The sequence below is a fragment of the Leptinotarsa decemlineata genome, unplaced genomic scaffold, assembly GCF_025532065.1.
Source record: "Leptinotarsa decemlineata unplaced genomic scaffold, Ldec_3_MD MMD2_tig00026340_RagTag_RagTag, whole genome shotgun sequence".
Lineage (NCBI taxonomy): Eukaryota > Metazoa > Arthropoda > Insecta > Coleoptera > Chrysomelidae > Leptinotarsa > Leptinotarsa decemlineata.
Window position 1 is genome coordinate 3,259,605 of NW_027412694.1, and position 16,259 is coordinate 3,275,863.

The 16,259-nt window shown below is 32.5% G+C and overlaps 1 protein-coding gene across 1 annotated transcript; it reads left to right on the top strand.

Annotated features, from left to right (window-relative positions):
- The first annotated feature begins 212 nt into the window (after positions 1-212).
- LOC141485931 (uncharacterized) lies at positions 213-2,016 on the top strand. The gene is made up of 4 exons (XM_074183615.1): positions 213-476; positions 536-850; positions 1,037-1,283; positions 1,561-2,016. Exons 1-3 carry the CDS (start codon positions 312-314, stop codon positions 1,259-1,261), a joined length of 705 nt encoding a protein of 234 aa, XP_074039716.1. The 5' UTR covers positions 213-311; the 3' UTR covers positions 1,262-1,283; positions 1,561-2,016.
- The last annotated feature ends 14,243 nt before the right edge of the window (positions 2,017-16,259 follow it).

Genomic DNA, 16,259 nt, shown 5'->3' on the forward strand with positions numbered 1-16,259 from the left:
TACTGTGACTTTTCAAATAAAAAAATGAATTACAAATACGGATGTCTTGGTTTTGTAGATTCGACTATAAAGGCAATATGTGATAATGATATATTTGATGGAACTAATAGCTCTACATCTACGTTATCAATTAGCTCCAGAATGGAAAATATTTCAGATGTAGACGTAAGTACTTTCTAAGTATAATTAGGCTTTCTTTGCCATAACTCAGTGTTCACATCATTGTTATAATTATTATTTTGTAGGATCTACAGACACAAATTATTCGTGGTGGCGGGCAGTACATAATAGACCAGTACCAGAAGAATAAAATGTTGACTGACAGAAGCAGAATACAGTTAGTAAACATAGTTGCAAATGTGTTTTATGAAAAATATGGGAGTGCAGTACCCAAGAGCGTAAAAATGGAGTGCGCAAAAAAACTAGTTGAAATTTTCCCAATGTACAAAAATTTGGAAAGTTCTACGAGGGGTTACGTGAGTTCATAATTGATGACTTTTGTGTCTAGATATAAAATGAAAATGTAATATTTTAGGAAATTTTTTTCAACCCTAGCACAAATGGAGGGTATCTTGCAAATCGGCTGAGAACTCTAAATAGAATAAATGAAATAGAGAGAAACAATCCTCCTGTCAAACACCTTCATGACCAGAATGTTTCGATAACTTCAGAGGAAATGAATCTTACTGAAGAACTCCAAGAAAACTTAGATATTCTAAAAGCAATTCCATCCTCGGAGACGAACAAAATAAAAAGTTTATTCTTTGAAACATTTGAATACCGTAAAAGTTTAATAAATAAAGGTTCTGCAATGGAAATATTTCCAAAATTTCATGAAACAGTTGGTTTGGTAAGTATACTTTTGGTTTTAACAAAAACTGTATAAGTACAATCATGTTTAGATTAGTTTATCGGTACTTTCATCCAGAACTTTCTTGTTCATTCCCAAATCAAATTCAATTAACAAAAAATTGTTTTCTTTTGCAAAATTTATGTTTTGAATAAATTTTCAAGTAATTCATATTTCAATTTTCAGATTGAACAAGAATTTCTGCTAATGTTCCCCTCGTACATTGCCAGTTTTAAGGCAAACTATTTAGATGCTATAGAAAAAATTCTGAAAATATTTGAGAATACCTCTAGAAGTCGTTTGCGGTTTCAATCGTACTATACAGTCGTTTTTTGCCCTCTTGAAAATGCTCCCACCATCACCCAAGGGCAAGCGAAAGAAGGATATTGCACCAACCACGAAGGCTTTTGAAAAAGTATTAATATTTCATCAGGTAATTTTTTTTTTTTTTATTTTCTAACCAATCCATAGTACAGAGAGAGTAGATAGTTTTGTGATGGATCAGCGATAAAAATAATTCCCCGTAGAAATAATTTTACTTAATATATGTTGATAATAGCACCCACCATCTCATTTATTTTGAATATACTTAATGTTAAGAGTTACAATAACATTATTGAAATTGATCACGCCAATTCAAGGTGATACAATTATAATAAAAACTATTTATACAACTGTATTTTTCTCAAATAGAACTTATTTTATTTCAGATCTCCTTACCGTTAATGGAAACAATTGAGAAAACCTCAAACACTCAACCTTACATTATTGCAAAGGGCAAGTCAAAACTTTTACTAGAAGAATTTCTAATTGCATTGGATGGGAAACTTTTACCAGATGTGTTCACAACATTCGAAGATTCTGTTAACTATTTGATGAAGGTACATTTTGTTTTCCAAGTGAAATACGACTCAAGTTTGGAAAATTTATATAAATTTATTCAAGTTTACTTTTATAACATAGACACTGAAAATGTTTTATTCAACTCAGCTATACTGAAGCTAAAATGTCAGAAGTTTGAATTATTGATATTTTGATTTGAAATCATGTTCAGTTAGGTTTTCTAAAGACCTATTATTTGTAAACTATGAAAACGTTATTTTATTTGAGGAAAATATGTTTCCCACAGATACATATTTATGATAATAAATGGAATTTATACATGATTTATGTTTGTTTTTCTTTTTTCTTTTTCAGGCGAATTTAATTTCTTGAGTAATTCTTTCGAATTCATACCACAACCAGTGTTTTTCTAATATTTATCATTTTAATGTATTTCACAAGTACATTAAATTAAGTTGAGAATAACACCAAATATTTTTACAGAAACACTGGTGCTGGTATGAATTCGAAATAAAAAAGATGAATTTTGCACCAGAAGAATATGATATAATACCATCTAGTGCAAATATACACCCAAAATATTCAAAGAGAGAGACGTGATTTACTCCAGAATAGTGCTTTTTTACACTGAGAAAGTGCTATAAACCACTGTGAGGAATAACATTTTTGAAGCTGAATTTAAAAAAAAACACTTGAATATTAAAAATATTACCATAAAATGAAAAAAACATCACCAGCTGATGTAAATTCACACCAGATGTAATGTAGATTCACACCATTGTTTTGTAACATTTCACCAGAATTGAGTTTTATCGCACTACAAAAATGTTGAGTGGAACTTTTTTGTAGTTTATACACACCAAAAATTGTTGAATTTTACACCGAAATTTTTTGTAATATTCACCATAAAAATTTGAAAAAACACTGAGTGAACACAAAATCAATAAAAGAAATATTAATTTAAAATAAAATATGTGTTGTGAATAATACCATAGTTGGTGTGCCCTGTGATCTTTTCAGTAGTGTAAAATATGTCAGTGTTATTTGTCACTAAAAAAATGAGGACCTATATGGACACCAGTCGGTGTCAGCTGGTGTTAGATGGTGTAAAATATTTTTTACAGTGTAGTGATGAAAGTGCGGAGGAAGAAGAAACAAATCAAGAAACAACAGGGGGAAAGAAATATTTGTATGGAAAAATTCGCTACAGGTGCTGCACAGCACAAGTTATACCCACAACTCGTACGAGAAAACACAACATTGTAATGAAAGTGCCAGTTCTGAAAAGAAAAGCTCAAGAGCTCGGAGATAAAGCAGATCCACACTTTGTCTGGAAATTACTATTTACTGATAACATGTTACCACATATTATACATTGGACCAATCATAAAATAAGTTCAATGCCCACAAAGTACAAGGTGGATTCGAGTAACTTGAGAGATATTGATGTGATTGAGATGAGAGCTTTCTTTGGTCTTTTGATATATACCTCTGTATTCAACTGAAGACATGAAAATATCAAGACTCTTTTTGCAACAGATGGAAGTGGGAAAGACATATTCAGGGCAGTAATGAGTAAAAAACGATTCGCTATAATTTTGTCTGCTCTGAGGTTTGACACTCCAGAGGATAGGGATGAAAGGATGAAACAGGACCCGTTAGCAGCCATTTCCTACATATTCAACTCATTTTTAAATAATAGCCAAATTGTCTACGGAATGGGTCCGTCAGCAACCGTTGACGGAAGTATGGCATCAAAATAATGGCTCTAACGGATGCATACATATATGTCGAAAAATATTCTGATGGTATTGAACTTGATCCCGAATTCAAGAAATTCTCAAAGCCAACGCAAGCGGTCTTACGCCTTGCACGGCCTTTGTTTGGGACCAACCGCAACATTACGGCAGACAACTGGTTCTCCTCAGTGGAATTGGTAGATATCTTGCTGGAGAAAAATCTCACTTACGTTGGAACGGTAAAAAAAAACAAAAGAGAAATACTACCTTCTTTTTTACCCAACTAAAGAAGGGATGTCGGATCAACATTATATGTGGGAAAGAAGAACAAAGCAACTGTACATATCTCCACGATGCATGATCGGATTTTTACTGATCCAGAGACGAACAAACCTGAAATAATCGTTTACTACAATGCCAATGAAGGAGGAGTTGATTCTCTCGACGAGGAATGTGCAAAAAGTACTTCAAGTCGTCGTACACGCAGGTGGCCCTTGGCAATTTTTTTTCGTATCCTTGATGTTTCGGTAGTAAATTCCTATATATTACACCAATGTTATAAAAATAATGAGGTGATGAAAGAAAAATCAGAATTTGCTAAAGAATTGGCTGCAAAACTTGTAAGAGGAAACATGGAAAGGAAATTACAGAATCCCCGTATGCCCCGCGAATTACGCTTTACTATATCACGTATCCTTGGCAGACCGGAAGAAAATGTACCTGTGAGACAGGTAGATTTGACGCTACAAAAGCGAAAGACATGCCATTTGTGCCACAAGACGACGCATCGAAAGACGAAATATCTGTGTGTGGAGTGTGTGAAGCCAGTATGCCTGGAGTGTCCAAGCCGAAATGCAACAATTCTTCAAACAAATCCTAAATTCATGACTTGTTAGGACCTTCCAATAAACACCATTAGTTAGTTTTTCTTTATAGATACTGCGTTTTGTTCATCATCAATCATACTATGCATGAAATTTATTTCTTTTTAATGATTTTTAATTTTTTTGTGGTTCTTTCCAAAATCACTACCAATTTCTGTTATAGTTGAAATATTATATTGCGAAATTAATTTTGATCAAGTTTTTGTTCGTTATTTTATGCAAAAATATTTCAAAAGAAGGTGTACCTAAGTGTTCGTAATATATATTTTGAAAAAAATATAATTGGAGATTTTTCTTTGCTTTCAAAAAGTGCCAGTCTCACAAACTGCACGTTACCAGTTGTGTTTCAAAATTTCACGATACCAATTAAGGGTAGATCTACCAGTGGGAAGTTCTGAAGAAGCAAAGAGTATGTTCAAAAAGAATATATTGAATGTCAAGTAATTATTATTCAGCACTCATTCAAGATGGGCGAGTTTTGAATAAAGATATCCACTGAGGAGATATCGATGAAAACATTTCCAAGGTTGTCTGGAAAGAAGTCACTTTTGATTCATTCGATATTCAACTTGAGGTCAACTAAATTACAATAAATTGATGCTCAAATAGTGTTAAGATTGCTGAAATTTAGGACAATGGATTGTTCACGTTCAGGAATATTTGCATTTCGTATTTGAGATCCGAGATATTTCGCTAGGCGGTAGATTTCCTGTAATAAAAAAATCTGTTTAAAATCTGTTTTCCGTCAATCAGCTGTCGCCCCCATATGAACGACAACTCTCGGAAGTTGAGAAACTTGTGGGAGCTAAGGACTAATGAGGTCTCACCTTTTAACGTGTGATTCCTAACATAGTTTGAATAAATACATTCAAATGAGGACATATGAAAATAATGTATAACTGATCGTGCAAGTTTCTCCCTATTCGGTTATATATACCATGATTGAATGAATATAATTCCAAATGATCCTATTCAAACTTTTTCTTTAGATAGAACTGTGGAAGCTAAGATCTTGAATATCAAAAATTATTGCATGGATTCCAGTTCAGTAATGAAACAGGGATGAGTATTTCATATGAAGGAAACTTTAGCAGTTTTAACAGAAATTACATATTGGTTCTGAATTGTACCACACAAAAGGAAAAAGATGATCGAAAGATCAGTTCATTATTATTAAATTGAATCTTTTTTATTGATATTTTTTTGTCAACTGTCATTATTCTATTCATGAATTTTCATAATCTATACTTATAAATGCGAAAGTCAACTACTTAACACTCCGTAGAAAAATCGAGAGAGCAGTCAACCATGATGTCTAGTTCCAGAGCAGGTTGCAGGGAATCCAGTTTGGAAATAGAAACTGTTCATAAAGGATACAAATCCAAAACCTCAAGGCGACAACAAAATGGCCGGAGCACAGACTCAAATCAGCAGCAAAGCAGTCGACAGTATGCGCAACAACAAAGTGTGTGTGGTTCGCGCTTTAATTCAAATTCGGTTGCAAGGTTTCGAGGTCAGTTGTCAAATGAGTTAAGGGAAAATATTGGTATTTGCTATAAGTGCGGGAATCGACATGTTCAAAATGCCCAGCTTTTGGAAAAAAGTGTTGAGTGTGTGGTTACAATAATCACTTTGCAAAAATGTGCAAAAAGAAGAGTATTAACGAGGTCGACAGATATTAAAATCCGTCTGACGAGGATGCTGACGAAGATAATAATGACTACGTTTATGGTACTGAAAACAGTCCTGAAAACAATGATAGCTCTTGGTATGTGACACTTTGTCTTGATAATAAAACCAATGTGAAATTCAAAATGGATACAGGAGCACGAACTGATTAAATTTCAATAAGTTGAAACTATTAAATTCACATCAGAATTCCATAATATACTCAAATATAAGATTGAGATCATACACAAACGAATTTCTACCAGTGCTAGGAAAATGTTATCTCAACTGTCTATATAAGAATTTCAATTGTGTATTAGAATTTTTTGATGTGGAGAAAAATTTACAATGTATATTAGGAATTAACGCATGTCAGAAATAATATTTAATCAAACGCGTAGATGTAACTGAACAAATTGATATTAATAAATTATCATAATTTTATTGAGAAAAACAAAGATCTCTTTACGGGATTAGGATGTTTGAAAAGTAATGATAAAATTCAATTGAAAGAGAACGTTACTCCAGTTGTTCATGCAACACGAAAAATTTCAATACCTTTATATAAGCAATTTAAACAAACTTTAGCCGAACTCGAGAAGGCAAAAATAATAAAAAAGGTAGAGGAACCTACTGACTGGGTGAACTCCATTGTAATTATCAGAAAAAACGATAGTACATTGAGAATTTGCTTAGATCCTCGTGATTTGAATTTGGCTATGAAACGTGAACATTTTCAGTCACATTTTTAATACTTCAGCAAATTAGATACCAATAGTGGATTCTGGCAGATTAGTTTGGATAAAGACAGTGCAAAGTTGTGAACTTTCGGTACGCCTTTTGGACGTTATTGCCTTCTGAGAATGCCACACGGAATTCGATCTGCTCCTGAAGTGTTTCACAAACGGTTCAAAAATATTTTTGATATGGAAGGTGTTGAAATCTATATAGATAACATTGTAGTCGGGGAAAAAATAAAACGAAGCATGATGAACGTTTGAGGAAAGTATTTGAAAAAGCTAGGTCAAATAAAATAATATTCATTAAAAACAAGATTTGCTCTTACGGAAATAACTTTTATGGGGCATATAATAACGAAAGATGGTTACTACCCATGTACGGATGAAATTGAAGCTATTAGAAGTGCAAAGATTCCTAGGAATGGTCACTTATGTTGGTCGATTCATATCAAATTTATCGAAATCAATTTCTCCTTTAAGAGATCTTATTAAAAAAGATGTCGTTTTTCAGTGTACAGAAAGGCATACAAAATCGTTTGAAAAATTGAAAACAAAAATGGCTGAAAAACCTGTAATACAATACTATGATGTAAGTAAACCGGTGGTTCTTTCCGTAGATGCATCAAAGGAAGGTCTAGGAGCTACCTTATTACAAAACAATCTACCTTGTGCATACCCATCTCAAGCCTTATCTGAAACTCAAATTGAAAAAGAGTTGGCAGCAGTTTTGTATGGTTGTAAAAAATATCACGAATATTTTTTATATGGGCGTAGCTTTGTTGTGGAAAGCGATCACCATTCTTTACTTGGTATTTTCAAAAAACCATTATGTGCCTTTCCTGCTCGACTACAAAGAATGATATAACAGCTACAGAAGTATGATTTTAAATTAATTTTCAAACCTGGTAAAGATTTGTTTGTGGCTGATGCTTTGTCACCAGCCTGTGACAAAAATAAAAGATATAATCATTACTTTTTTGACAATAATGTAGCTGTTTGTGTTATTGATAATGCTTGTCAAATTACAGATACAATTTTTTTCAGACTTGTATACAACTGAGGATTATGAATCAAAGCTTTCAGATGAGTTCATAAAAAATGGTTGGCCAAGTACAATTAAGAAAGTATCAGAAATAATTGAAGAATATTACAAATTTAGAAACGAAATTGTTGAAAGTAATGGTATTTTATTTAAGGGACCTAAAATTATTGTACCAAAAAAGTTGAGAAAAGAAATTTTTCAGAAAATTCATTTAGGGCACTTTGGAGTTACAAAATGTAAAAATTGTGCGGAACATCAATTTTTTGGCCTATTATGTGTAGAGAAATAGAAGATACTCTCCTGAATTGTAAAGTATGTCTCAAACACATTTTGTATTTGGGAAGTAAAATGTATTTACTTGTAGTAGATTATTACACCAAATGGGTTGAGGTTATACCATTAGATGAAAACGCTCACTCTCTTACCATTGTTGAAAATCTGACAAGTTTATTCGCAAGACTAGGTATTCCAGTTATATTAATTTTTGATGGTGGCCCTCAATTCAATTCAAGTCACTTTCGAGAATTTGCTGAAAAGTGGGACTTCAATCACATTTTGTCCAGCCCACGATATCCTCAGTCAAATGGGATGGTGGAAAGAGCGAAACAAACTTGGAAAAAAATGTTGGTAAAAGCAGTTGAAGATAGGAGGGAGATAGAGTTGGTTTTGTTAATGTAAATGGCTTTACACCATCTCAACTGATGATGTCTCGTAATTTAAGGGATACATTACCAAGCACTGAACATAATTTGAAACCATAAAAGATCAATTTTGAAAATTATAATAAGTCATTAGAACACCAAAGACAAAAGAAAAAACAATACTATGATCGTTCTTGTAAATATTCAAGACCTTTGAATATAAATAGTAAAGTGAGATATCAAACTCATTTAGGACAAAATGGTCGTTTGGTAAAATAACAAACAAACCTAGAGAACGCTCATACGGTATAGAACAAAATGATGGAACAAATATCATTAGAAATAGAAGTTTCATTGAAATTTTGCCAAGTCGAAATGATCCACCACCTGACAATAATGATATCGATATGACTGATCAAGATGAGTTAGAATTTTCATCTTTGTCTAATAACAGTAGTTACTGCTACTCTAATCCAGAAGCAATATCATCTGGTAGACCCTTTAAAAGCCAGACAGGCTAATGTACCATAAAAATGTTTTCGTTATTTTTTTTAATTTTAATTTTATTGTTTTATATAAAAAAAGGGAGATGTCACGTATTGTATTTCTCATTCTCAGTCAATATATTGTACACCATGTAAACATAATAAATCGAAGCAGCCTTGGCGTAAGCAAAAACTGAAAGTTCAGCGTTTTTTATGTAATTGACTTGAGAACTGAAATAAAGATAGTCTATTAGAAATCGTCGTTTCATTTCACATTGTACGTAGGTTCATTTCATGTTCCAAATATGCAATAAATAATGATTTTCGAATATTCCATGTAAGACGACAGCCGCGGAGGAAAAAGATGCGTTTTGTAAAATTATCTTCAATATATCTTTTATCTTATGTGATTTGAATGCATGTTTTCGAAGATATAACAGATTTGAAATGCTGACACATAGCAGTGGCGGCGGTACTGAGAAAAAAACTGTGAAGATTGTTCAAATATGTTTAAAATGCGTTTTTTTCGTTAACCAGCTATCGCACCCCTACGAACGACAACCCTCAAAAGTCTAAACTTGTGCGAGCTAAGGAATAACGAGGTCTTACCTTCAACGTGTGATTCCTGACACGGGTTGGACGATAGCAAGTGAAAATCGAGCGTTCAGCCTGCGGCTTGAACCATCGACTCACACATCGGCCGATTGACTGAGTGAACAAAGCATCCACGTCGAACCGCCCGGCTACCAACCGACATTCTGCAGTATATTCAGTATCAGCATTGCACCCGTGCGGAGCCGTTGCGAGTCACTAGTAATAATTATAGACTTTTCACAATAAACTTCATCCAAGACATGTTTTGCTAAACGGTACCTTCATCTATTACTGATGACGTTACCAGTAACTCCAATTACTGTCCTGTGCAATCATGTAATGTCTCAAAGAAAATACATATTATTGATAACTGGTCCGTTTGAATTGAAATATTAAATACTGTATTCAAAATTCAAATCATTGACAATGAGCAACATTGTCATATTGCTATTATGTTCTAGGTCATTTTCATGCAAGGTGTTATTTAATTCGTTACAAACTTTTTCAATATGTTTGCGATCCCACTGAAGGTTGAACTTATTGTGTAATACAATAGCTACTTTTCAGCTGAGTCAAAGTTCCATGAGAACTTCAGTAAGTCATTCTATTGGATGGGTGGAAAGGAAACCAAACTGATCCAAATGAGTTTTTAATGGAATATTTATATCAGAACGCCCAAGTTTCAGTATATATTACCTGTCAATTACCAAATATGCTTGTTTATAAGTAATCAGTGAATGTTAGAATAACATAGATGGGTGGCTACTAGTTGATGTCGACAGGAGAGTTGTTGATGAGTATCTGACTGACAGACGCATCGCAATAATACATGCATAGGGAAGTTCGAAGATAATCAGTATTCACCAATATATAAACCAAGCCAATAGTATTGAATTATCGTTATTATGTAATCTGGAACTGACAGAACTCCAGATGTCTATATCAATTATTCTCACAACCATTTTCTCAAATCGTTTTTTATCGCATCAATTGAAACTCCACGCCAGTGTGTTCAATCAGTTCCCTATCTAAGAGCATCATCCAATCTTGTACTGCTATCGTAGGTCTGTCTGTGAACAATATGAAAACATAGCAAGAGAGCGTGGAAGTTGCGAAAAGCATCATGAATAAATCAAAATCACTGTGATGAGGTTGGAGGAATGCACGCGACGAAGTAATGGGAAGTCATTCATCAGCCTCTATTCTAAATTAATCAAGTAACTGTGTGTTCCGAGATAAGAGGGTGATTTTCGGTTCGAGGTCGGAAGACTGGAGTTGTTGTTGGGCGTGGGATGCGATCAATGAGATACACCAGGTGTGACTATTTGATTTTAGAAAACTGTAACGTTTTCTGCTGAATAATGAGAAATGTAATATCACTTTTTTTCTTTTTTGAGGACTTTATTTTGATTTAATTATTTGATTGTCTTATTTTGCGTATGAGTAATTGAACTCCCCATGTTTTTATACAACTTGTATTTGTAACACACATTACTGCAGTTTCGCCCTACAATAAAGCTCATTGTATTCATTTGAAAATTACGGAACTGCAGTAACGTTACATATACAAGTGGTATAAAAACGAAGGAAGTTTTATGTCTCGTATTTCATGATGATCTCCTCCCACGTAGTAACGGCTACATCCATCAAATTATTGAGAAACCCCTGTAAATTTTCTAGACTATTGGACGAAATAGAAAATTCCTTGTTCAACGATATTACGCAAGTGGCCATTCACTTCCAAAATGGCAGCAATGGAGCTATTTTCAACTGATTAAATATGGCCCTTCTATGACACCATCAATGGAAATATTGTCAGCTTTTCATAAAAAGAAAAAAAAAAACAAAAGATTTTTTTTTTCGTGTAATTCAATGTTTAAATGAAAGTAGCTGTTTCAGGAGGACTTTCTTTCAGTTTGTGTCTGAAAGTTACTTCTTTGCATGATCTACACATTCATGTATAGAGTTTCAAATTGATTACTCTCTTCCTTTCTTCGGAAGATTCTCTCATCCCTTTTTTTTGTATCAGATGGAGTAGGTAGTAGAAAGCCAAAAACTTTTTTCCCAAAAAAATTAATCACTCCTAAAAATATAACCCCTTCAATTCAAAGAAAAATATATCCTGATTAGGTGAGAACAGGTCTATTTAGAGTCGAAAACTGGGACTCTGTCTCATGTATTACACAGACACACATGTGTTTTTGACCTTTTCTTGTGTAGTACACAAAAAAATTTCGAAGTGAAATTTTAAAAAATAGCTCTTTCTGTTTAGATTCTGAAGATGAATTTGATGAAAAATGACATTGAATAACTGACAAAATTCAATTCTTCAATTTTAATTTGAAAACTGAGTGAACTTGGTGTTTTTTCACTGTATCAAATTGTTTGTTTGAATATGGAGACCATGGATCTTATGCCATCATTTGAAAGAAAATGGTCACTTGGGCTATATCGATGAAAAGAGAATTTCATATTTCATCAAACACACAACATATACAAATACAATGAGTTGCTGATGAATGAAACATTTTTTTGTGAAGAATAATTTGAATTGGCGCAGTAACTTATCGAACTTCAATTCAAATTCATTTTTCAGCTCAGGGACAACTGAATAGAATAGAATACAATTTATTGTTTCATTAAAATACATAGATATAATAAATGAACACAGAGAGTATAGCGCATCACAATTATAGTATGGAATAATGATATATGTGATATAGTTTAATTTTCATATATAGATATAATTTTTGTTTACAGTAAATACAACGCACCACGATGTGTGTAATAATACAATCTGAACAAACATATGACAAAACAATTATACAAATTACTACAGAGCAAGCTCGTGTGTAGCAAACAGTAATACCGTAGTTTAAAATATGTCTCTAGCGCAACGTTTGTAAGTGTTATGTGTCGCTTAATACAGAACTATGAACTCAGACATAATTATTTGCGACAGAATTCAAAAAAAGAGAAAAAAGAGGGAAAAAAGGCTGAAAAAAAATAAGGGGTAGAGATGAGTCGATAGATAGTAGTTGAATATAAAGTGTGTGAGTTTGAAAATGTGAATACAACTTTCTATTGTATTGGATGATATAACAATTGCAACAACTGGTTGGAATTCTCAACGATCCATGGAGTTATTTTTGATTTGAGAAACTTAATATCCCTAATTGATTTATCTACATTATTGTACAATTTTTTACCGAGATAATTAAAACTGTATCTCGTCAACTTATAGTTGAAGAATGGAACTTGTATATTTCTATCAGACACAGCTTTAGTTGTAACACCATCGTAAGATAATGGATCAGACGGACTTCGAGTTTTGTAGGTACAGTTCTGTGACTGTTAGGACTCTAAAAAAGAATGGCGCCATATAGAATGATTATGTTATCACCCGGTATGTAGAAGCATCTCTTTCATTGAATATCTGGAATTGAATGAAACTATCAATTCTTCTGGTATAATTTTTGCAGTTCCCCCAGTACATTTTCAGATATGAATGTGGTAGAAAATGTTTCTTATTGAATGTTAAAGGTTTTGAATTCCATTGTTAAGAAACTAATCATGAGTGAACTTAATAGATTTTGAAAAGTTTAATTTATGAGCATATGAAAAATATTCATCATGGGCAAACACCAGCAGAAAGGGGATTGCGGACCATATTTGAATTCATCAAACTAGTTGTCTGAAGCCTAAGGATCACTGGTTTGAGAGATAGTTTAAAAGAAGCTGCTCATATATTGAACAAATTGCTTTGAGTCGAATTCGACAGAAATACATTTTCTCTCGACGAGGAAAGGCATTTTCTTCTCTCGTCTTACCTCATCTCGAATTCTCTCGTTATGTTTCGTTTCGACTTCTTTCCATGAGAGAACATCCTGAGTATTCAGAGTTTTCAGTAACCGTTAGGCATAGCAGTGTCGAAATCAATGTCCATATATATATATATATATATATATATATATATATATATATATATATATATATATATATATATATAGTGTCACACATAAAGGCCGCATCAAATGGGATTTTTTTTTGTTCATCTCTTCAAGACACTTTTGATATCTCCATTAGGTTGTGCTTTAAAAATGATGCCAAATGACATGCATATGACCGATCAAGTGATTTTTCTTCCCTGTCAAATTTGACATTTTTTTCGAAAAATGTTCAGAAAAGCAGTTATTGCTCGAAATTTCGAAAATCGGTAAAGAGAAAAGATGATTGTTTTTTCATTTTTTACCCATATACCAATTTTTAGCTCTCTAGTACAAATTTAGTTTTTTACAGTTTTTCGAAAATTTGACTTTTGCCGATTTCTCAAATTCAGCCAAACCTCAACAAAGTTAGTGTTTTATGCCTAACTTATCTTTCCAATGCATTTTTATTACCAATTGCAATTCTAAATACAACTTATTTCGCAAAAATTTAAAACACCAGAAAAAATTATGCCAAAAATGATGCAAAGTTGATACAGTTTTTAAAAACAGATAAATATTTCACTTTATTTCTACTTTTTGTGAAATAGCTTGAATAAGCATAATTGAAAAACAATATCAATGAAAAGTCAATAATTTATTCTTTACTGCACTTATCAAACAGTTGAACTTTGATTTACTAATTACGAAAAATCACAAAGCAATTAAACTAAGAGAAGGAATTATACGAAAGTAATTTCACATTTACTAAATATCTTTTATGAGGTATGAATGAACAAAATTACTTCAGAAATCAATTTAGATTTTGTTGCCTAGAAAACTAAACCGTTAAAAATTCTAACAAACATCTGTTAAAATCAAGTTATAATTTAAATTAAGAAAACTAAATCAAATCGAAACATATGCCTAAACCATGTAAATACCAATAGAAATACAAAATAAAAAGTCACATTTCGGTGTGCCTTCCACCACGTTCAATGCAATCAATTGACCTTTTTAAAACATCTTCAACTGCATTCTTTATATTACGGGGTTTCGTGCTTACAACACATTCTCGAATAACTGCCTCTGAATGGTTTATATCTCGAAAAGGTATTTGCTTATACACCTTTTGTTTTAAGTAACCCCACAAGAAGAAATCTAGTGGGGTTATATCAGGAGATCTAGGCGGCCAAAAGTGTTCCATATTGCGAGTGATACTTTGCCCCTAAATATTTCCAAAAGATGCTCTTTAACCACCCTTGTAGTACGAATAGGTGCACTATCACACTGATACCATACAACATTCCTTACTTGAAGGGGCATATTAGCCAAAACTTCAGATAGTTCGGTATTCACAAAGTGCAGGTAGTCCGCAGAATATAAATTATGTCTAAAAAAGTATGGTCCTATAATTCGATGGTTCAATATGCCACACCATACATTCGTCTTGAACGAATATTGATCTCGACATTCGATTACGAAATTTGGGTTTTCTTTTGCCCACCACCTGCAGTTTTGCGAGCTCACAACGCCATTTGAAGAGAAGGTCGCTTCATCTGTCCATAAAATTTGATAAGGAAAATGATAATTTTTTTCTTTTTCCCCTTGAAACCAAAAAGAAGAATACAAGCGCATATCGATGTCCCTTTCTTTTAATGTATTGATAAATTTCGGTTTGAAAGGCATAAATTTATTTTTGTGTAAAATACGTGGTACACTCTCTCGGTTAACATCTGTTCTATCTGCAATATCTTGAATACTTGTTTTTTTATGTTCTACGACATCCAAACATATTTCAAATTCCACTTCTTCAGTTTGTCTAGAAGGCTGATGTGCTTTTCTAAAATTACTCTCAACCGAGTCAGTAGATATAAACTTACCTATTATCCTACTAACTGTTGACTGATGAATATTTTTTGCAGGATGTCTGGCATTGAAAATATCAGCTACTTGTCGGTGACCGGTATTCTCGCTGCATATTAAAACGATTTCAATTTTCTCTTGAAAATTCAGCATTTTTAACAACACACTGGACAACGAATAAACTATTTTAAATCTAAAACTGATAGACACTATTTTGAATTATTCAACAAATGTCATATGACAATAAAATATTTTGCTTATTCAGTTCAGTTCAATTGTTTCCACAGTACCCTTAGTTTAATTTCGTTGTAATTTTTCGTAATTAGTAATTCAAAGTTTAACTGTTTGAAAAGTGCAGTAAAGAATGAATTACTGACTTTTTATTGATATTGTTTTTTAATTATGCTTATGTATCAAGCTATTTCGCAAAAAGTAGAAATAAAGTGAAATATTTATCTGTTTTTAAAAACTGTATCAACTTTGCATCATTTTTGGCATACTTTTTTCTTGTGTTTACAAGAAAACTATGAAAATCACAAGATCTATCAACTGAAACCACAAATGTGCGGTTGGCTCCTGTTGGTGGCTCCGTGCATTTGTATTTCTATCTTTTGTTAACCAAATGTTGCCCATCCTTACACTTGGCTGCACCATACTGATTATATATATATATATATATATATATATATATATATATATATATATATATATATATATATATATATATATATATATATATATATATAGAAATACGAAATAATGTTGGGGATGCAGTCAAAAATTGCTGGGCTGTTGTTTAAAGAATACTCTTTGTTATATGGTCGAGCTTTCGAGAATGTTTATTCCCTTTATCAAGACATCTACAATAAATTGATAACATTGAAGCAAAATTGTAAAACAATAGATAAAAAGTACTTACTAATTTGAGGTTATATTAAAAAGTCGAAAATTTCACTGAGAAACACAAAAAAGTCCTTTTCA

Excerpts from the sequence above, each read along its gene's own strand:
- LOC141485931 (XM_074183615.1), top strand. The coding sequence starts at position 312 with ATGTTGACTGACAGAAGCAGAATACAGTTAGTAAACATAGTTGCAAAT. Across the intron at positions 477-535 it reads AAAGTTCTACGAGGGGTTAC|GAAATTTTTTTCAACCCTAG; the intron begins GTGAGTTCATAA and ends GTAATATTTTAG. Across the intron at positions 851-1,036 it reads TTCATGAAACAGTTGGTTTG|ATTGAACAAGAATTTCTGCT; the intron begins GTAAGTATACTT and ends TTCAATTTTCAG.